General features: G+C 37.3%; 1 protein-coding gene across 2 annotated transcripts in view; it reads right to left on the reverse strand.

Moving 5' to 3' along the window:
* The window catches only part of LOC114049642 (RAC-gamma serine/threonine-protein kinase), a 362,981-nt gene that overhangs the window by 102,142 nt on the left and 238,626 nt on the right, over positions 1-22,213 (reverse strand). For both annotated transcript variants that reach the window (XM_027870916.1, XM_027870917.1), the window contains 2 exons: positions 4,357-4,422; positions 2,555-2,623 (listed from right to left, as the gene is read on the reverse strand). In XM_027870916.1, coding sequence (XP_027726717.1) covers positions 2,555-2,623; positions 4,357-4,422 — 135 coding nt within the window. The remainder of the gene's footprint in view (positions 1-2,554; positions 2,624-4,356; positions 4,423-22,213) is intronic.

Genomic DNA, 22,213 nt, shown 5'->3' on the forward strand with positions numbered 1-22,213 from the left:
AGAATGCTGTTCTTAAGTTTTTAATGAGTCAATTGTATGTCTGAACTATTGTGGCCAACAGTTCAGTCTATGGTAACAATCTAGTTCCAGGACAGTTGATCAAGTTCTCCGATCTTTTGAGATCAATATGAAAATTTGCCATCTTTTAGGCCATGAAAGAAAGTAAACTACTAATGTATAATTCTAGCCACCAAATTATGTCTTGTGAGCTATTCAATAGGCACTCAATTGTTACAGCCTTCAGTGATGTGTGGCACAGTTTCAACCCTTTCCTTGCACAGTTTACAATGATCACTAAGACCCAATAATTTCTAGTAGAAATGACCTGGTACAGAAGTGTCATCATAAATATCTTCACTTTCAAAAACAAATTCATACAACTCAACTATTTGTTTGACACTTCTTTATCAATATATTATTGGCAAACTTCATAAGGATGTTGCCCAGAGTGGGCCTTTGGATTCCATTCTTGGATATTAGCCATTTCATAGGTTGCATCTGGAGATGAGCCATTTTTGATTACCTTTGACTAATCCAACATTGAATCTCTTTAATGAGCTTTGATTATTGTATAGTAAAGTCATGTTTGCTTGTTAGAGAGTTATTTCTGTAGAATCCTGACATTTTATTATGGGCACTAAGAATGTTTATCAGTCCTCTTCCTAATTTTTGAACAGAAATTGTACATCTTTCTTTATCTGACACTGGCTGATGGGCCCAACCATTAATAATGTCCAGGTTTTTGTTTCATTAATATTGTTGGGATTTTTATGAGGATACATTCCAAACGTGTCAGGTTCATTTACAGTCCCAAAAGTGAGCATTAAGATTAAAGTGTTATAGCTTAAAACATGTTCTTCCCATTTGGCTTTTGACTTCAAGTTGCACCCAATGGCTTTTAATGTTTTAATCTACAGGCTGTGCTCCATGCCTAGAAGACATTGCCTCTTCACTCCTCTCTAAGCACCTCTAATTTCTATTAAAGTTCAGCTCAAATAACAACTCCTATATGAAATCTTTCTTGATTCGTCCCAGCAGCTAATCCCCTTATATTAATTTTATATGTCTTATATATACTTACATGTCTATACCATATCTCTCCCAATAGAATGTAAGCTCCTTGAAGGTAGGAATTATTTCATTTTTGCCTTTGTATCCCCAAAATCTAATAGTGCCTGGGCCACAGAAGGTATTTAATAAATGTTTATAGATTTAATGACTTGGTATCTATCTTTTAGGGATATAAAATATTCGTGTGTGTGTGTGTGTGTGTATGTATCTCATTTCATTCCAATATTGGATCTCAGCTACTAGCTTGGCCAATTTATTCCTGTATGTTAAGCCATCTAGAAATCCTAAACCACAATCTCAGATGTGATCTTATTAGCCTGTTGTTCACTTCCCAAATTCTGTATTACTAAAGGTTCTCTGATTTTGACCCATATTTTGCTATCTTTCTGCATTTGCTCACATTGTTAACTCTTTTTGGAATACCAATTCTGTCTTTTATCTCTGTCCAAATTACTACCTATCCATGAAGGTCTAACTCAAATGCTAACATTTACTTCATGAACCCTTTCTTTCCCAGTTTCTCTCCTATATTAACTTATTCTTCCTTCTTCAGAACTCCTTGTACATATTTTATAGAACTTATCACTTTTTACCTTATGTTTTTTTATACATCTTATCTCTTGTAGTAGATTTTTTAAGTTAGTGAGGTTAGGTATGTCTTATTCATTTTTATATTACCCTAATGTAGTATTAATAAAATATTTGTAGGCACTTGGAAAATATTTGCTAAATTCATAATTTTTTCCACTGTTAATTCCAGTCAATTTGTGGATTCGGAGAACTCTGCAGAAGACAATTAGGTTATCAAATCAAGGTGGATTTTTCTTTGTGGAGGAAAAAGAGTAATTTATTCCTATAAACCAGAGGTGACAAACACACTGACCACAACACTCCTGAGTATAGCCCAAACCAGATTAAAATGTACTTGGAGAATATTTAATAAATGAATAAAAATAATACAATAAAACATAGGTAGCATTACATTTTAAAACTAAGTCCATTGTGTGGCCCACAAGGATCCTTTTGTATGGATTAGTAGCCTCAGTTTCTATTTGTGCCAGACATCATTGCTACAGACTGTACTACATAGAGAATTTTGGAATCCTCCTAGTATAAAGCATTTCTGACCACCTACTTCAGTAAAATCTGTCTTTATGTTAATAAGTTTTTTCAAAAGTGAGGAATGGAAAATACATGAAGAGATGGAGAAAATGAAATACACTCAAAAAAAGTTAAATTACTCAATAAAATTAAAAATACTAGTAATGAGTATAAGACAAAATGACTGCTATTCTCTGTCTTCCCATCAAGTGAAAAATCTATTCAATAAAACCATTATGTCACTATCACATAGTAGGAGATACAGATTTATATTTCATCCACATACTAAAGAGCAGCTGTACCTAATTTAAATAAATTAGATATAAAAAAATGCCAATGATATCACACAAACATAAATGTTAAGTATGTTTCTTTAACTCACCTCTCCTCCATTAACATACTCCATCACAAAACACAAACGATCTTTTGTCTGGAAGGAATATTTCAAAGACTTGAAAAGAAAAAGAAAAAAAAATATGCTCATAATGTTGATCCACACTGTCATCATGATAATTATGAAGTATTTAAAAAAGAGTAAGTTATGACTGATGAAATGGACAGAAATACTTCTTAAGTGCTCAGATGAGATCTTATAAGAAATCTGGATTAATTTTGTTCAGCCTGAGTATTTAGAGAGAAAGAATTTTTTGTTTCTGAACTTATAATAATCTTAAATTAAAAATAAACCTTACAATTATAATGAGCACTTCTGAATCTACTGTATAATAAATATGACAACAGTGGCCTTTTGAGTCTTTGTATATCGAATTTTGGGGCCCCAAAATTCTCATACATGCTACTGGCAACTTCAACTTTCACTTTATTCTAGTAGAGACAAGTACTCTTAGGGGATAGTTAAATCTATTGATTATGATTTTTAATATGTCTTTAATGTCACTTTTTCCCTCTAAATGCTTCAGTTTACTAACTGAGTCCAGTATGGCATATTGGTACAACGTAACTATTTTCACTCAAAGGTTTTGTTATAAAATATATCCCTACTTAAGCCTTGTTTTGCCATAATCTACATTAACAGAGCTCAAGTAACAAACAAAATAGCTCTAGAAATATAGGGAGTGAAACCCCTTTACTAGATTCTGCTTCAGATAAACTAAAGAATCCCAAATACTTTTTGGAAACAACCTCTTAAGTTTCAGTGTGCCTGTTTTTATTCACAGCATAAACAGAACTTCATGACTGACACAGTGACTTCACAGGGAGTCCAGGAGTAAGATTACGGGGCCATCAGTTTAGTCCAAAGGGATAGCCAAGTCACACAGACACAGACAAAGATACACACACACACACACACACAAATACACTTCACAGTTTTATACCTTACTTACGATAGTTTTATATCATGCCTTTTCAGATTTCCATTTTTTATCTATGGGATATTCCTCTGAGTTGTGACATAATTACTATAAGGTTGCTTCATATGTATTTCTACAATGGCTCAATACTAATTGAGCATTTATATATTACAATCTTGTTTTCAAATTTAGGTTGGACTTCTGATCTATGATTTTCTTAGTCTTCGGTACTTTAAAATTAGGAATCAAAAAGGAATCTAATATGCTAATATAACTCTGGCAACACATTAAGATCACAAATCAAACTACACACAAATTGGTAAAGTCATGTGAATTCATTTTTGTGGAGGAGTCCCAAAGGTGAAACTCTTCCAATTGTAGACTGGTAACAAATTTGTAGATAATAGTCTTAGAAAGCTGCTTGGAGCACTTAAAAATTAAGTGAATTGCTCAAGGTTAAATAGCACATAGGTAGCTGAGGCAGTGCTGGAACCTAGGTCTTGTTGATTCTAAGTCTAGTCTTCTATTTATTCACTTTATTATAAGATGCCTCTTATATATAGATTATAAAACAGAAGCCTAGGTACTTGCTACTTGCTAGGTAGAAAGGGATTCACATTTTTAGAAGTAAGGTTGGACTATATGACTTCTAAGGTTCTTTTCAAATGTGGGATTCCATAACAATCTAAATGTTCCTAAAACTTCGAAAAAATCTGAGTTCCTTCTCAATCACTTTAAGCAAATAGAATGACTAAAGTAAGCACAAGGTATCTTAAGTTTTTTGTTTACAAGTTAATTTATAGAATAGAATAATGATCAAAACAAAGTTTTAAGATGAAAAGAAAAATACTTATTGTTTAAGATTACTTACTGTTAAAAAGGGATGCCTAGTGTTTTTTAATACTCTGCTTTCTGTTAGAGTATGTGCCACTTCATCCTAGAAAAGAAAAGGGCAAATCTTTAAGTTAACATAACAAGAGTATTAAGACTGAAATTTTAATATGCCTTTAGATCATAAAGTTAAATTCAGAGAAGAAAAAAGACTTTAAAAGAAAGGTCATGTTTCCTTTCTTGATATGATGGTAATAGGGAGGAGCCAAATAGTTAAACCACTGTGTAAATTCCAGTGGCTACATGGTGACTGAAATATAGTTATCCTATGCCAAAACACAGATATAGAATTTTCTGTGAAGTCCTTTTCCTGTGTCTCATTCCTATATATTTCCATGCTGGGAGGCAGATTGTTGCTTAGCCAAAAAAAATACATTTCAGCAGATCCCATGAGGGGATTTATCCATAAATGTCTAGAAAAGCATCTAGGGAACAGCTTAGATATGAATGTAATTCTAAAAATCCAATAATTTATCATTGGAAATAAAAGGCATATAAAAGCATATTTTAAGGGCTTAAAAAGGGACCACATTTTTTTCCCATTACTAATAATAAATCTTAACCTTGAGTATAAGATTCAGTTTTCAGGTGTCAAACATAATCCTTTGGTTAAATCTTTCATACAGGAAGAATATTGTTCCCTAAAAATTCTTAATATCTAATCTGTTCCATTACAGTGAACTGTAAGAGTTCGTCCTCAAGATATGGCATATTTTAAGGTTTCAAAAATAGCAGTATCATCACCATCTTTATGCATAAAAGCAAAAAACCCTGAAACAAACTCAACTACTGAAACTATAATGGCATCTTAAGATTCTCTTCCTGGCAAGATCCTAAGCAGAATTCTTATGGACCAGTTTTTTGATACTGTCAAGAAAGTACAAGATTATAGGTAATGTTTGCTTCATAGCCAACACCAGAGGAACAGAAGGAAACACTGGAACCCTTACATACCATATATCAACTTCACAAAATTATTTTTTAAAAATCAGTACTCTTGGTGTATCAGGAAAATATGGGTGCCCTCAGAAGCTCAGAAAGCTTGGAGTATGGCTACTCCAAGATGATGTGGCAAATTTTGTCTGAAAAATAGTACAGTGTTCAGCCTAATCTTTATTATCACTTATTCAAGACTGTGTAATTAGTCTGGATGTATTTCATCTATTCTATAAAGTTTATGCTCGAAGATTCAAAATACATGGAAGTGAATGTTAAGACAACGGGACTCAAAGTGATAGAACATAAAAAACACTGGATTGGGGTAAGAAGAAACTAGATTCAAATCCTTATTCTCTCCCTTGCTTTTCTGGTTCTCAATTATTTCATCTGTAAAATGAAGGAGTTGGATTGCAGTACCTCTTAAGGCAGAGGTTCCCAAACTTATTTGGCCTACCGCCCCTTTCTCAAAAAAAAAAAAAAAAAAAATTACTCAGTGCCTCCCTGGAAATCTACTTTCTTTAACCCTTTAACAGCTTTTTTTCTTTTGAAATCCACATCATTTCAAAAAATAAAAATATATTTTAAATGACACATCTTAAATTTAATAATTTATGGCAAATTTGTAGGGTTTTTCCTGCACTGAAATTTTGATGATGCAGTATTGTGTCATGTAACTGTATAGTTTTGTATTGTAAGGAAGTCATTACATACACATATTCCTGCTGATGCATGCTGAACTTCCCAACAATGTGCAACATGCTCATTTCCCAACACTTGCTTGTTAAGACTTATTGGCAGATCTGACCACTGATCAGTTATACTATAATCATTATAACTTGTATTTTGTATGTTTATTTTTATATAACAGATGAAACACATGAATGGTTTTTCAAAATTTTCTTATCTTTACTTCTTTTTTCATGCTTCCACCGCCCCCTTATTTCTATTCAATGCACCCCAATTGCACTCAAGCCTGCTACCACCTCCCTGGATCATTCTAGCGCCCCTCAGAGGGTGGTATCACCCACTTTTGGAACCTCGGCAAGGTCTTTTTAAGCTATAAATCTATTATATAAATAAAGACGTTATGTTTTAGTAACAAGCTTCTTTTTCAGAAACTTTATAGTGAGAGTTAAAAAACCAGCTAAATAACACTGGAAAACATTCTAAGATATGAGAACACTGGAAATTATCATGCAAAATTATGTAATACTAATTTCTGTCAAATATGCCAGATAATTTAAAATATATGTCTGGGGATGAGAGGACCATCTCAAGGATGAAAAGAGGAGGATTGACCAGCTGGTAAGAAAGGATGAAAAGGGTGATGGACACTACTTGCTGGAAAATGTCCTCACAGCAGCCTCTAAGACTTGGCCTTTGAAATGACTTCCAGTAGCCAATATGGCAGAGTAAGCAGTAAATCACTATCACTCTTCCATACTGACATCTGAGAAAACAGAAAATAGTGCTGCAGGAAAAATCCTGGAACAGTGGAGCCAGTGGAAAGATGGGGTAGAGCAGTTTTGGATCAGTCTTTTAGCCTGGGTAACTTGGAGGATCAACAAGAAAGGTCTGTTTCACTCAAGTAAAAAGGGAGCACATTTCAGGAAAAGAAGCATCTCAGCAAGCCAGCAGCAAGCCCCACCTCAGCAAACCAGTGGGAGATCCTGAGCCCCAATGTGGTGGAACAGGCAAATGCCAACACCAGGATCCCCCACCTGCCTTAGCATAGTCAGGGGAACAGCAGACTCCAGCTCAAAGAACCCTCAAGTGCTTCAGCACAGCCCCAGGTAGGCAGGCAGCCCCCAGTAGCCAAACATTCCCATGCTTCGGTGCAGGTCCAGGGAGGTCTCTAGCAGTGGACCTCCATATGTTTCAATGCAGCCCTAGATAGGCAGGTGTCCTCCAGTGGCCAAACCTTCATGTTTTTCAATGTACTCCCAGGGAAACACAGAAAAATCCCACCTGGCCTCAACACATGCCACACACTACCTCTAGGACTCCAGCTCAGCACCAGGTAAGCTGCCAGACCCCTAGAGCTTCCAGCTGCCAGCGCCTGAGGCCCCAGCACAAAAGCCAGTGACTAGGCCCCTGGATCCCAGCACAGGAAGCTTGGGACAGTGCCCCCTGTGCTATTGTAGGAGAGCGCAACTTTTAAAATCCATAAAATAGGCAAATAAGATGAGCAAAAAGCAAAAATGAACACTGAGCATAGACAGTTTCTATGGGGATAGGGAGGATCAAAACACAAACTCAGAAGAGGACAACAATATTGAAACATCTATGGGAAAAACCCTAAAGGAAAACAGGAAGCACTCTCGAGCCCAGAAAGATCTCATCAAAGAGCTCATAAAAGGAGCTTAAAAATCATATGGGAGAGATAGAAGAAAAAAAATGAGAAAAGAAATGAGAGTGTTGCAAGACAATTATGAAAAAAGAGTCAACAGCCTGGAAAACTGCTTAAAAAGTAGAATTGGACAAATGGAAAACGAGATACAAAAATCCACAGAAGAAAACAACTCCTTAAAGAGTACAACTGGCTAAACGGAAAACAAAGTACAAAAGTTAATCGAGGAAAACAAGTGAAAGTTAATGACTCTATGAGACATCATGAATCAATTAAACAAATTCAAAAAATGAAATGGAGGGGAAAAAAAGGTAAAATAACTTCATAGGAAAAACAAATGACCTAGAAAATAGATCCAGGAGAGACAATATCAGAATCACTGGACTACTTGAAAGCCACAATAAAAAGGAGGACCTGGACAGGATCTTTCAAAAAATTATCAAGGAAAACCGCCCTGATGTCCTGGAACCAGAGGATAAAATAGGCACTGAAAGAATCCACTGATCATCTCAGGAAAGAGATCCCAAGATAAAAACCCCAAGGAACATTATAGCCAATACTACAAATGGCCAGAAAAACATAATTTATATATCAAGGAGTCACAATAAGAATCACACAGGACCTGGCAGCTGCAATATTAAAGTATCAGAGGCGTGAACATGAACATAATTTTTCGGAGGGCAATTGAGCTAGGACTACAACCAAGAATCACTTACCCAGCAAAATTAAGCATAACACATCAAGAGAAAAAATAGTCATTCAACGAAATGGAAGGATTTCAAGCCTTCATCAGGAAAAGACCAGAACTAAACCAGAAATTCTACTTCCATTACCAAAACCCAAGAGACATATAAACAGGTAAAAAAGGAAAAGAAAACATAAGGAATTCAACAGAGTTAAACTGTTTATATTTCGACATGGGAAGATGATACTTGTAACTCTTAAAAACTGTATCACTAACAATACAGATCAAAGGAATATACATAGACAGAGGGTATGGGTATAAGGTGAATTTGAGGGAATGACATAAAAAAATTAATGGATGAGAAAGAGGAGTACAGTGGGTCCTGATGGAAGGGAGAGATAGAATGGGTTAAATTATCTCACATGAAGAGGTGTGAAAGACCTATTACAGTGGAGGGGAAGATGGGAGGGAGGGCGATGGGCATCCATTGAAACTTACTCTCACCAGCATTGGCTCAAAGAGGGAATAATATACAATCAGTTCAATATAGAAATCTATCTTACCTGATAGGGAAGTTGAGTGGGAGGCGATTACGTAAAGGAGGGGAGGGACAGGACTAACATAGGAGAGGGTAGATCAAGCAGAGTGGTAGACAGAAGCAAAACACTGGTGAGGTGGGAAAGGATGAAAGGAGAGAGAGGACACAGAGAAGGAAAAATAGGACTGAGGGAAATAGACAGGTAGTAATCATAACTGTGCATGCAAATGAATCCTCCCATAAAATGGAAAGCAGATAGCAGAGTAGTTCAAAAACTAGAATCCTACAATATGTTGTTCATCAGAAATATACTTGAAACAGATAGACACACAGAGTAAAGGTAAGGGGCTGGAGCAGAATCTATTATGCTTCAGCTAAAGTTAAAAAAAAAAAGCAGGGGTAGCAATCCTGATCTTAGACAAAGTAAAAGCAAAGATACACCTAATTAAAAGAGATAAGGAAGGAAACTATATCTTGCTAAAAAGGTACCATAGACAATGAAGCAAACAAATTAGAAAAGCAAGGAAAAGTCTACCTGTTAGATCTATGGAGAGGGCAAGAATTCATGATCGAACAAGAAACAGAGAGCATTATGAAAAACAGAATAATTTTGATCATCCTAAATTGAAAAGCTTTGTGCAAACAAAACCAATACAATCAGAATTAGAAGGAAAGCAGAAAGCTGGGAAGCAATCATTACATCAAATATCTGATAAAGGCCTCATTTCTCAAATATATAGAGAACTGAGTCAAATTTATGAGAATACAGGCCATTCCTCAATTGATAAATGGTGAAAGGATATGAACAGATGAAGTTTTCAGATGAAGAAATCAAAGATATCTATAGGCATATGAAGAAGTGTTCTAAATTACTTTTGATTAGAGAAATGCAAATTAAAACAACTTTGAAATGCCACCTCACACCAATCAATTTGGCTAATATGACAAGAAAGGAAAATGATAAATGTTGGAGAGGATGTGGGAAAATTAGGACACTAATGCGTTGTTGGTGGGGTTGCTCTGGAGAGCAATTTGGAACTATGCCCAAAGGGCTGTAGAACTGTACATATCCTTTGATCCAGCAATAACACTACTAGGTCTGTATCCCAAAGAGATCATAAAAAAGGGAAAAGGATCTAAGTAAACAAAAATATTTAAAGCAGCCTTTTCTTGATGGCAAAATATTGGAAATTGAGGGGATGGCCATCAAATGGCTGAACAGATGAATTTTAGCGAATGGCTGAACAAACTGTGGAATGTGAACTTAATGGAATACTATTGTGCAATAAGAAATGATGAACAAGCAGATTTCAGAAAAACCTGGAAAGACTTGCACAAATTGATGCAAAATGTAATAAGCAGAACCAGGAAAATCTTGTACACAGCAACAGCAACATCAAGACATCAACTATGAATGACTCAGCTCTTCTCTCAGCAACACATTGATCCAAGACAGATACAAAGGACGCAGGAAGGAAAATGCTACCCACATCCAGTTAAAGAACTGATAGACTTAGAATGCAGATCGAAGCATTTTTTTCCACTTATTTTATTCTTTCTCATGGTTTTATTTCCTTTTGATCTGTTTCTTCTTCCACAACTGTGATGAATATGGAAATATGTTTTACATGATAGCACATGTATAAACTATATCAAACTGCCTACCATTTTCAGAGGAAGGGAGAGGAAAGGAGGGAGGAAAACTTGGAACTCAAAATCTTGTAAAAATGAATGCTAAAAAATTTTCTTAATATGTATTTGGGGAAAAAACAAAATACTATTTAAAAAAAATAAAAGAACACTGGATACAGCAAAAAAAGAATGTTCTAATATTAATTCAAATTTACATAATGCATCAAGAAGTGTTTACTACACAAATGAATCACTGTTAATAGTACTATTAAGTATATATTACTGGTATAAGATCCTTCCCTGTTCTGTTAGGGAAAAGCATAAAAAGGATGCTAGGAATTTCCATAAAGTTAATTAAAGCTTGAAGTAGGGGGAGTAACTTAATTAAGGAGAACTGTCAGTGAAGAAAGAGTGTTTGCAGGCAAGCCCTAATTTGAAAGACTTAGGATTTAGAACTTGAAGAGACTTTAGAAACCATAATCCAGATTGCTCATTTTATAGATTAAAAAAATGAGGCCAGAAAGTCATTCAGACCGGAATCTAGATCTTCTAAAATAGCACTCTTTATATCAAAGAAAACCTTCTTGGTTAAAAATAGGGTAGATTCCATTTATCTTCAATAATTCATGAAAAAATATAATCTATGTACTTGTCAAGTCAAATCAATAAGCATTTAAGCACCTACTATGCACTATGGCTGAGAACACAAAGAAATGTGAGAAACATCATGCTCTCAAGGAGCTCACAATCTAATGCGGGAAGATAATACATAAAAAGAAACTGAAAAACAGTGGGGAGAGGAGAAAGGATGCCCTGCATGGGGCATGATGAAATTCTGAAAAGGGTAGGAAAAAGTGACTTCCCTGTTCTTAACTGGTGGGGGATCTGGGAGCTCTTCAACATCCACCCTCCAACCTATCAAATCAGAGGGAGGGGCTGGATCCCAGGGCAAGGGGATATTGAGAAGGTGTGAGTGCCAGAGTTGATGTCTTCTTGCAAGATAATAAGTTTCTAGAGATTAAATAGAATTTTGTGCTTAGTCCTTTGAAGGCTGAGTGGAGGACAGAATATAGTAGGAGAGACTAGAGAAAAGGAGACCAACCAGAAGGCCTTTGCAGTGATCCAGGTACGAGATGCAAGGCCATACAAAAATCAATAAGGATAAGGATTGAGAAAAGGCCATTAGGTTTGGAAACTAAGAGATCATTGGCCAAAGGTGAGAAGTATGAGAGATGTGTTGATAGAATCAACAGGACTTGGCAACACATTAGATATGGTAGATGAGAGAGATTTAAGAGTTAGTTGGCTATGACAACTAGGTTTCAAATCTGGGTGACTGGTAGGATGCCAGTGTACTCAAAAGCAACAGAGAAGTTAGAAAAAGGGGATGGTTTAAGGGAAAAGATAATGAGTTCAATTATGTTAAGTTTGAGATGTCTATGGTACATCCAGTTGGAGATACAAGAATAGAAGTCAAGAAAGGATATAAGGCTAGATAAGATCTAAGAATCACCTATACAGAGATGAAAATTGAATCCCTCGATGCTGATGGGATAACGAAGTGAAATAATTTAGAAGGAGAAAAGAAGAGAGGCTTGGAAGACACCCAGAGTTAGTGGGTACAACTCAGATGATGATCTGGGAAAGGAACTGAGAAGGAGCAGCGAGACAAAATAAAAACCTTTTGAGAACCATGATAAGAAAACCTAGGAACAGAGAATATCAAGAAGAAGGCAGTGATCAACAGTGTCAAAGGCAACACAGAAGTGAAAAAGAATGAGATTAAGAAAAGCTCATTAGATTTAGCAACTTAGAAATCACTGTTAACTTTGGAGAGAGTAATTTTATTTGAATCATGAGATCAGAAAAGAGTTAAGGAGAGTTGCTGTTTGTTTTTCATTTCAAACAGGACCAATGACATCACTGGGTGATATCTTGACTCATGCCTGAATTGGATTTAAGTTAGGCACAGTTGCACAAAGTCATCCACCTCACTCTTTTTTTCCAGAATCATCAAACTTCAGCACAATGACAAAAGTCAAGATGACTGGCAATGACCTCGGATGCAGTGGATGACCTTGGTGTCTTCCATGTCTGACCAAGCTCTAAGCACTCCACAGCACCTGTTTCAGCCACCTTTGTGGCCACTAGAACAAAATGTTTTCATCTGCCCATTCTGCTGGGGGAAGCCTTCACATGCTTGGGGTAGGCATTCTCCAACTCACCATTGGGTTACCTTCAATCTGCTTTAGCCTATCTGCCAAGCTGGTTGACTGGGGTGTGGCCACTGTGAATGTGACAGCTTCTTGGAGCCACAGGTGAGAGTCAGATAAAGGTGAACAGCAGTATGGATGAGCAGCCCTGAAAAAGGTTGGGTAAGCCCTTACACCAGAGGTGCTACTCCTCCATGAACACCCCATACACCCAAGAACAGAGTTAGAAGAAAGGAAAAAGAAACATCAATTTAGATGTCTTTTTCAAGGAATTTAACCATGAAAGGGAAGAGAGATTTAAGATGATAGTCTGAGGGAATAGAAGGATCAAGTAAGGGGGTTTTGAGAACAGAGTAGACATGGGAATCTTTGTAGGTAGTAGAAAAAAAGTCAGTAAACAGACAGAGATTGAAGATGAATAACTGAGTGGGCATCATGGAGGAATCAATCATCTCACTGAAAGACAAGTGTGCTGGCATGAATATGTGCACTTAGAAAAGGTCTAATTTTGGGTAATAAAGCTTTATTATCATCTCCATTTTATAGATGAGGAAACTAAGGCTCTGAGATAACAAATGTCCATGCTTCCATAATTTTCCCCTTTCTTTTGCTCTGTTCTAATTCCTCTCTGTTATCTCAGCAGATCTCTTGTAGGGGGAAAAATAAAATTTATTAAATTAAAGAAAGACAGAATAGGGCCTACAAGAGATATGAGGGTAGTGCTTTCTAGATATAGATAACCATTTATATAAATGAGTGCAATGAGAAGTAGTTAGGTAAGGGTATTTGAGGAAGAATCAATATCTACGTTGAAGTCCCTTAGTATGAGGGCAGGAATTAGGGAGGAGAGAAATATTGTAAGCCAGGTATTGATCTCAATGACAAAGGAAAGGAAGTAACCTAGGGGTCTGCAAACAATAGCTACCAGGATTTTGATTGAGTGGTAGATATGAATACCATGAACCTCAAAGAAGAAGAGGTTATTTAGTGATGGAGTTGTAATGGGGAGCAAAAAGTATTACAATTTGGGGTAGAGCCAAGATCGCAGAGTAAAAGCAGTGACTTGCTTGAGCTCTCCCCCAAACACCTCCAAATACCTATAAAAATGGCTCTAAACAAATTCTAGAGCAGTAGAACCCACAAAAAGAAAGAGTAAAACAAATTTCCAGTCCAAGACAACCTGGATGGTTGATTGGAAAGGTCTATTGTGCCGGTCTGGGAGAGGAGCACAGTTCAGCATGGGCAGAGCCAGCAAAGACCAGGCCTCAGTGAACCTGGAGCAGTCCTCAAGGGATTGAATCAAGGGGAGCTGTGGTGGTTTCCAGACTTCTCAATGCACAAACGCCAAAGACAACTTAGAAGGTCATTAGGAAAGGCCTGTCAGACCCAGGTGAGAGAGGAGCTCAGTCCCACCCCAGCCCTGGGGTGGCGGCTGCTTCTGGAAGCTCTCAGCCAAAAAAGAGGGGGAGTCAAGTGGCTGATCAAAGGCGGATTGCAGGGATCTCTTTATTGGTGATGAGGCAGGATTCTCTTGCTTTGCCTGTGCATGGATCTAGGTCACAGTTCTGGGTGGCAGTCCTGGGGCGAGAAGGAGTGCTGGTGTGGTAGAGCTTGTGGTGGCGGTGGAGAGAGAATCCTCCTCACAGTTACAAGGCAGAAAAGAGTGCCTGTGGTCATTCATGGACCAGAGCACAGGCCAGGAAAAGAGTAAACACCTCACCCTTGATCATACCACCCTGGAAGAACTGAAAATTTACAGGTCCCTAGAAGTGTCTCTGAAAACAGCTGCACAAAACCCCCAAAGACTGGGATAGTACATTCTCCAAACTGAAAGCAGAACCCTACCTTGACAAAGAGTTTAAAACTCAAGTAATTGGCTGGGAACAGGAGCAAACCACACAAAAAAAGTCAGACCCTAGAATCTTACTTTGGTGACAAAGAAGATCAAAACATACAATCAGAAGACAACAAAGTTAAAGCTCCTACATTCAAAGCTTTCAAGCAAAATATGAATCTGCCTCAGGCCATGGAAGCGCTCAAATAGGATTTTGAGAAGCAAGTAAGAGAAGTAGAGCAAAAACTGAGAGTGATACAAGAAAATCATGAAAAACAAGTCAATAGCTTGCTAAAGGAGATCCAAAAAAATACTGAAGAAAATAACACCTTAAAAAATAGACTAACCCAAATAGCAAAAGAGATCCAAGAAGCCAATGAAGACATACCTTATAAAGCAGAATTGGCCAAATGGAAAAGGAAGTCCAAAAACTCAAGAAAATACTTCCTTAAAAATTAGAATGGAGCAAATGGAAGCTAATGACTTTGTGAGAAATAAAGACATTGTAAAACAAAACCAAAAAAATGAAAAAAGTAGAAGACAATATGAAATATCTCACTGGAAAAGACTTGTAAAATAGATCCAGGAGAGATCATTTAAAAATTATTGGACTGTCTGAAAGCCATAATCAAAAAAAGAGCCTAGACATCATCTTTCAAGAAATTATCAAGGAAAACTACCCTGATATTCTAGAACCAGAGGGTAAAATAGAAATGGAAAGAATTCACTGATCACCTCCTGAAAGAGATCACCAAAGAAAACTCCTAGGAATATTATATCCAAATTCCAGAGTTCCCAGGTCAAGGAGAAAATATTGCAAGCAGCCAGAAAGAAACAATGCAAATACTGTGGAAACACAATCAGGATAACACAAGATTTAGCAGCTTCTGTATTAAGGGACAGAAGGGCTTAGAATATAATATTCCAGAGGTCAAAGGAGATAGGATTACAACCAAGAATCACCTACCCAGAAAAACTCAGTATAATCCTTCAGGGGAAAAAATGGTCATTCAGTGAAATAGAGGACTTTCAAGCATTCTTGATGAAAAGTCCAGAGCTAAATAGAAAATTTGACTTTCAAATATAAGACTCAAGAGAAGCATGAAAAGGTAAACAGGAAAGAGAAATTATACAGGATTTATTAAAATTGAACTGTTTACATTCCTACATGGAAAGGTGATATTTGTAACTCATGAGACCTTTGTCAGTATTAGGGTAGTTGGAAGGAAAAATTATATGGATAGATAGATAGATACAGGGCACAAGGTGAGTTGAAGACTTTTATTCTGGAGAATAAAATTAAGGGGTATACTGGAAGAAGGAGAAAGGTAGAGGTAAAATAGGGTAAATTATCTCACATAAAAGTCTTTTACAGTGGAGGGGAAGTGGGGGAAGGTGAGAGGGAATGACCGAATCTTATTCTCATGAGAACTAGTTTAAGGAGGAATAACATACACACTCAATTGGGTATGGAAATCTATCTTACCCTACAGGAAAATAGGAGGGAAGGGGATAAGAAAGAGGGGTGATGATAGAAATGAGGGCAGATTGGGGCAGAGGGTAAGCAGAAGCAAATACTTCTGAGGAGGGACAAGCTTACAACAGAGAACAGAATAAATAAATGGTGTAGGATGGGTAACGAGAAGCAAACACTTTTGAGGAGGAACAGGTAAAAGAGAGAATAGAATAAATGGGGAGGGGCAGAATAGGATTGCATGACTATACACTATAACTTGTATCAAATTGCTTGCCTTCTCAATGAGGGTGGGTAGGGAGGAAGGAAGGGAGAAAATTTGGAACCCAAAGTCAGTTTCATTTTTTTATTAATTTATTTGAATTATCAACAATCACTTTTTTCCCCCTCTCTCCCCAAGACAGCCACAATCTGATATAAGCTAGACATGTACATTACTATTAAACATATTTTCATATTAGTGATGTTGTAAGGAAGCATTAGAACCAATAAGAACCACCAAAAAGAGGAAACAAAACACAGCAGAAGAAAAAAAAAAGAGCAAATAGTATGCTTCGATCTGCATTCAAACTCCATTCTTTCTTCTTCGTGGATAGCATTTTCTATCATGGGGCCTTTGGAGATGTCTTAGATCCTTGTATTGCTGAGAAGGGTTAAGTCTATCAATATTAGTCATCGCACAACATGGCTGTTAATGTGTACAACGTTCTCCTGGTTCTGCTCACTTCACTTAGCATCAGACCATACAAGTCTTTCCAGGTGTTTCTGAAGTCAACCTGTTCATCATTTCTTACAGCACAATAGTATTCCATTACATTCATACACCACAACTTGTTCAGCCATTCTGCAATTGATGGGCATCCTCTCAATGTCCAATTCTTTGCCACCAGAAAAAGAGCTGCTATAAATATTTTTGTACATGTGGGTCCTTTTCCCATTTTTATGATTTCTCTGGGATATAGCCCTAGAAGTACTATTGCTGGGTCAAAGGGTTTGCACATTTTTATAGCCCTTTGGGCATAGTTCCAAACTGCTCTCCAAAATGGTTGGATTGTTTCACAACTCCACCAACAAAGCATTAGTGTTTCAATTTTCCCATATCTTCTCCAACATTTATCATTTTCCTGTTTTCTCATGTTGGTAGAATCCAAAGTTTTAAAAACAAATGTTAAAAATAGTTTTAACATCGAACTGGGAAATAAGATAAACAGGCAATGGGGTATAGAAATCTATCCTGCCCTACAGAAAAACAGAAGGGGAAGGAGATAAGAGAAGGGGGGAGCAATAGAAGGGAGGGCAAATTAGGAGAAAAGGTATACAGAATGCATGCCCTCTTGGGGTAGGGGAAGAGGCGAGATGGGGAGAAAATTTGGAACTCAAAATCTTGTGGAAGTGAATGTTGAAAACTAAAAATAAATAAATTAATAGACAAAAGAAAAAAAGTATTACAATTTCTCAGCCTCGTCCAATAGCCAAGAAGTATGAGTGAAGGTACAGTCAGTAATGGAAAGAGTGACCAGAGAGGTTGGGTCATCACAGAAAAGCCAGGTTTCAGTAAGAGGCAGTAAATAGAAATAGCGAGAAATGAATAGATTTAAGAAGAAGAGAAGTTTGTTGCACATGTAACAGGCATTCCAGACTACACAGTGGAAGGGATGGGTAGAGTTAGGATAAAACTTTGTGATGGAAGGGTTGAGGGAGATGGGAATAAGGAATTGGGTGGTAAAGGGTATGGAATGGAGTTTGGATGATGATCTACAGGAATTCATTCTTTGAGATGTGAAAGGTATGACTAGATGCGAGAATATTTATTGTTAAGTGGAGGGTGCCACTCCTCTACCCTCAAGGACAGATGAAGCAGGAGATGGGAGGCCTGAAATTAAAGGAAGATTATTTTGGTATCCATATGAGTATGAATTGAAAAGACTGGAAGAAGATATAGCAATTAGGATAGAGGTAATGAGATCTTAAACCACTGTAGCACAGAACTAGTGAGAAAAGTGTATGAAAAAGGGATTGCCAAAAGGAACAAATGAAAGGGATGCATGGGATGAAGAGAGGCAAGTAAAGACAAGTGAATAAGCATTTAATAAGTACAAGAACTGTGCTAAGTACTGGGAATACAAAGAAAAGGTAACAATAAATCCCTGCCCTGCCTGATTGCCCTCACAATCTAATGAGGGAGACAAAATTCAAATAATTATGTCCAAACAAGATACATACATGACAATTTGGAGATAATCACATGGAAAAGGAATTCACATTAAGGAAAACTGGGAAATAAGGTGGGATTTTAGCTGACTTTTGAAGAAAGCCAGGAGGTGAAAGTAAAACGGAAGACAAGTGCAGGTGGAGAGTATAGATAGCCAGTGAAAAATGCACTACTAGATGGAGTGCCACTACAAAGAGGCCAATGTGCCTGGACCACAGAGTACCTGGAGGGGAGTAAGGTATAAGAAGCTAAGAACAGGCAAATCCATTTCCAGAAAAAGAAATTAAAACTATTTATAGTCATATAAAAAATTGCTCTAAATCACTATTGATTAGAAATATGCAAATTAAAACAACTCTGACGTACCACCTCACACCTGATTGGTTTATATGACAAAAAAGGAAAATGATAAGTGTTGGAAAATTGGAACATTAATGCACCATTGGTGGAGTTGTGAATTGATCCAACCATTCTGGAGAATAATTTGGAACTATACACAAAGGGCTACAAAACTATGCATACCCTTTGATCCAGCAATACCACTACTAGGTCTGTATCCCAAGGAGATCATAAAAAAGATGTAAATGTACAAAAATAGTCATAGCAGCTCTTTTTGTGGTGGCAAAGAATTGGAAATTGAGGGGATGCCCATCAGTTGGGGAATGGCTGAACAAGCTGCAGTATATGAATGTAATGAAATACTATTGTGCTATAAGAAATGATGAGCAGGCAAATTTCAAAAAAACCTGTAAGACTTAAATGAACTGATGCTGAGCGAGTGAGCAGAATCTGGAGAACACTGTACGCAGCAACAGCAACATTGTGCGATGATCAACTTTGACAGACTGTAGATATTGCTCTTCTCAGCAATACAATGATCCAAGACAATTCCAAAAGACTCATGATGGAAAATGCTATTGTCATCCAGAGAAAGAACTATAGAGTCTGATTGCAGATAGAAGCATACCATTTTCTTTTTTGTTGTTTGTTTGTGTTTTCTTTCTTGTGGTTTTTTTCTGTTTTGTTCAGATTTTTCTTTTACAACATGACTAATGTGGAAACATGTTAAAATCTTATAAAAATGAATGCTGAAAACTATCTTTACATGTAATTTAGAAAAAAAGAGTAGGATAAGTTATGAAAGGCTTTAAAAACCAAACAGATTGGTTTATAATTGGTTTATAATCCAATATATTGGATTGTGGAGGCAACAGGAAGACACTGGACTTTATAGAGTATAGGGAGAGGTGAGGTGTAGTGGGGTGACAGGGTCAGACTTATACTTTTGGAAGATCATTTTGATAGCTGAATGGAGAATGGACTAAAGTGGGGAGAGCTTTGAGGCAGGGAGCTCAGTCTCAGGTATGAGTTACCAAAGGCCTGTACCAGGGGAGTGGCATTGTCAAAGGCAAAAAGGGGATGTATGTAAGAGAAGCTGTAAAAACACAATTGACAAGACCTGGCATCAGATTGGATGTGGTGGATAAGTGAGAGTGAGGAATCATTAAGTGTAAGATCTAGCTTGATGTTATCCTTGGTGACTGGGAACATGGTGGTGTCCTCAAAATAATAAGGAAATTAGGAAGAGGGAAGCATTTGGGAAGAAAGTTCAGTTTTGGACATATTGAGTATTTAAGATATCCAGTTCCAGATGTTCAATAGACAAGCCTCTCCCGTCTAGATGGCTGAAAGGACAGCGGCACCATCAATGAAATATGCATATTAGAAGTTGGGGCAGGTTTGTAATATTAGATGATGAGTTCATTTTAAGTGCTGTGGAATATAATGATGGAGAGGTCCAGCAATCCAATAAAATTCAACAAACTTTATTAAGTACCTACCATACGAAAAGCCTCATGGGATGAGAGAGAGGAATAATAGAGACTGGGACTATAAACTCTGGCCTGTTTTTATTCCTAGTCTTATCCTGATTTCTGCATAAGAATGAAGAGCAGGGAAAATATGCATCCAGAATTCTTTAATCTAGCTACTGAGCCTTAAAGAGGTTTCAGGGACCCACACTTGCTCCCCTTGCTTTCTTGCCATGGAAAACAAGGCTCCATTTCTAAATCCACTAAGTGAATTATTTGCAGATTTCAATTAACCATAATAATTTTACACTTCACTAGTGCAGATAATTGAGGGTTGACTGTGTTTTCATTTTAAACTGTAAAACAAACCTTTATTTAGTTTTAAAATATTTCTCCAATAGAGACGATTTGTTTCCAAAATACTCTTGCTCCAGAATAAAGCCCTCCCCAGCTACATAAAAGTGTGCTTTCAGCAAGAATAAAGCTCCATTTATTTCATTTTTAACTCAGATACTAAAGTATACCAAATTTATTCAACTGATAGGCTTCGAAATATGTTTAAAAACAATTTGAAGGGGGGTGGAGCCAAGATGGTGGAGTCAAAGCAGTGACTTGCTTGAGCTCTCCCCCAAACCCCTCCAAATACCTATAAAAAAAATGGCTCTAAACAAATTCTAAAGCAGCAGAACCCACAAAAAGACAAAGTGAAACAAATTTACAGCCCAAGACAACCTGGATGGTTGATCGGAAAGGTATATCGCACCGGGCAGGAGAGGAGCACAGTTCAACGTGGGCACGCAGGCCGCAGTAAAACTGAAGCAGGCCTCAGAGGACTGAATCGCAGGCAGCTGTGGCGGTTTCCAGACTTCTCAACCCATGAATGCCAAAGACAACTTGGAAGGTCAGTGGCAAAAGCCGGTGACTGCGGTGACAGAAAAGTTAGGTCTCAGCTGCAAGTCCCGAGCATGGCCCTGGGTAGCAGCTGCCTCCTGAACTTCGGCCCACAAACTGAGGGGGAATCAAGTTGCTGATCAGAGGGGGATTGCAGGGATCTCTTTGCCACTGCTGAGGAAGGAATCTCTTGCTTTGCCCTTGCTTGGATCTGGGTCACAGTTCTGAGGGGTGGTCCTGGGGCGAGGAGGAGTGCTGGCGTGGTGGAGCTTATAGTGGCAGTGGAGAGGAAACACCTCCCCTCTTATCACACCTTGGAAGAACTGAAAATTCATAGGTCCCTAGAAGTATCTCTGAAAACAGCTGCACAAAACCTCTAAAGTTTGGAACAGTACATTCTCCACACTGGAAGCAGACCCCTCCCTTAACAAAGAGTTTAAAACTCAAGTAATTGGCTGGGATCATGAGCAAACAAAGGTGCAAAAAAAGTCAGAGCATAGAATCTTTCTTTGGTAACAAAGAAGATCAAAACATACAACCAGAAGAAGACAACAAAATCAAAGCTCCTACATGCAAAGCCTCCAAGAAAAATATAAATCGGTCCCAGGCCTTGGAAAAGCTCAAAAGGGATTTTGAGAAGCAAGTAAGAGAAGCAGAGGAAAAACTGGGAAGAGAAATGAGTGTGATGCAAGAAAATCACGAAAAACAAGTCAACAGCTTACTAAAGGAGACCCCAAAAAAATACTGAAGAAAATAACACCTTAAAAAATAGCCTAACCCAAATGGCAAAAGAGGTCCAAAAAGCCAATGAGGAGAAGAATGCCCTAAAAAGCAAAATTGGACAAATGGAAAAGGAAGTCCAAAAGATTACTGAAGAAAATACTTCCTTAAAAATTAGAATAGAGCAATTGGAAGCTAGTGACTTTATGAGAAATCAAGAGACTGTAAAACAAATCCAAAAGAATGAAAAATTAGAAAACCATGTGAAATATCTCATTAGAAAAACAACTGACCTGGAAAATAGATCCAGGAGAGAGAATTTAAAAATTATTGGACTATCTGAAAGCCATGATCAAAAAAGGAGCCTACACATCATCTTTCAAGAAATTATCAAGGAAAACTACCCTGATATTTTAGAACCAGAGGGCAAAATAGAAATGGAAAGAATCCACCCATCTGCTCCTGAAAGAGATCCCCAAAGGAAAACTCCTAGGAATATTGTAGCCAAATTCCAGAGTTCCCAGGTCAAGGAGAAAAT

This window comes from Vombatus ursinus, unplaced genomic scaffold (assembly GCF_900497805.2).
Source record: "Vombatus ursinus unplaced genomic scaffold, bare-nosed wombat genome assembly UNPS02014798.1, whole genome shotgun sequence".
NCBI lineage: Eukaryota > Metazoa > Chordata > Mammalia > Diprotodontia > Vombatidae > Vombatus > Vombatus ursinus.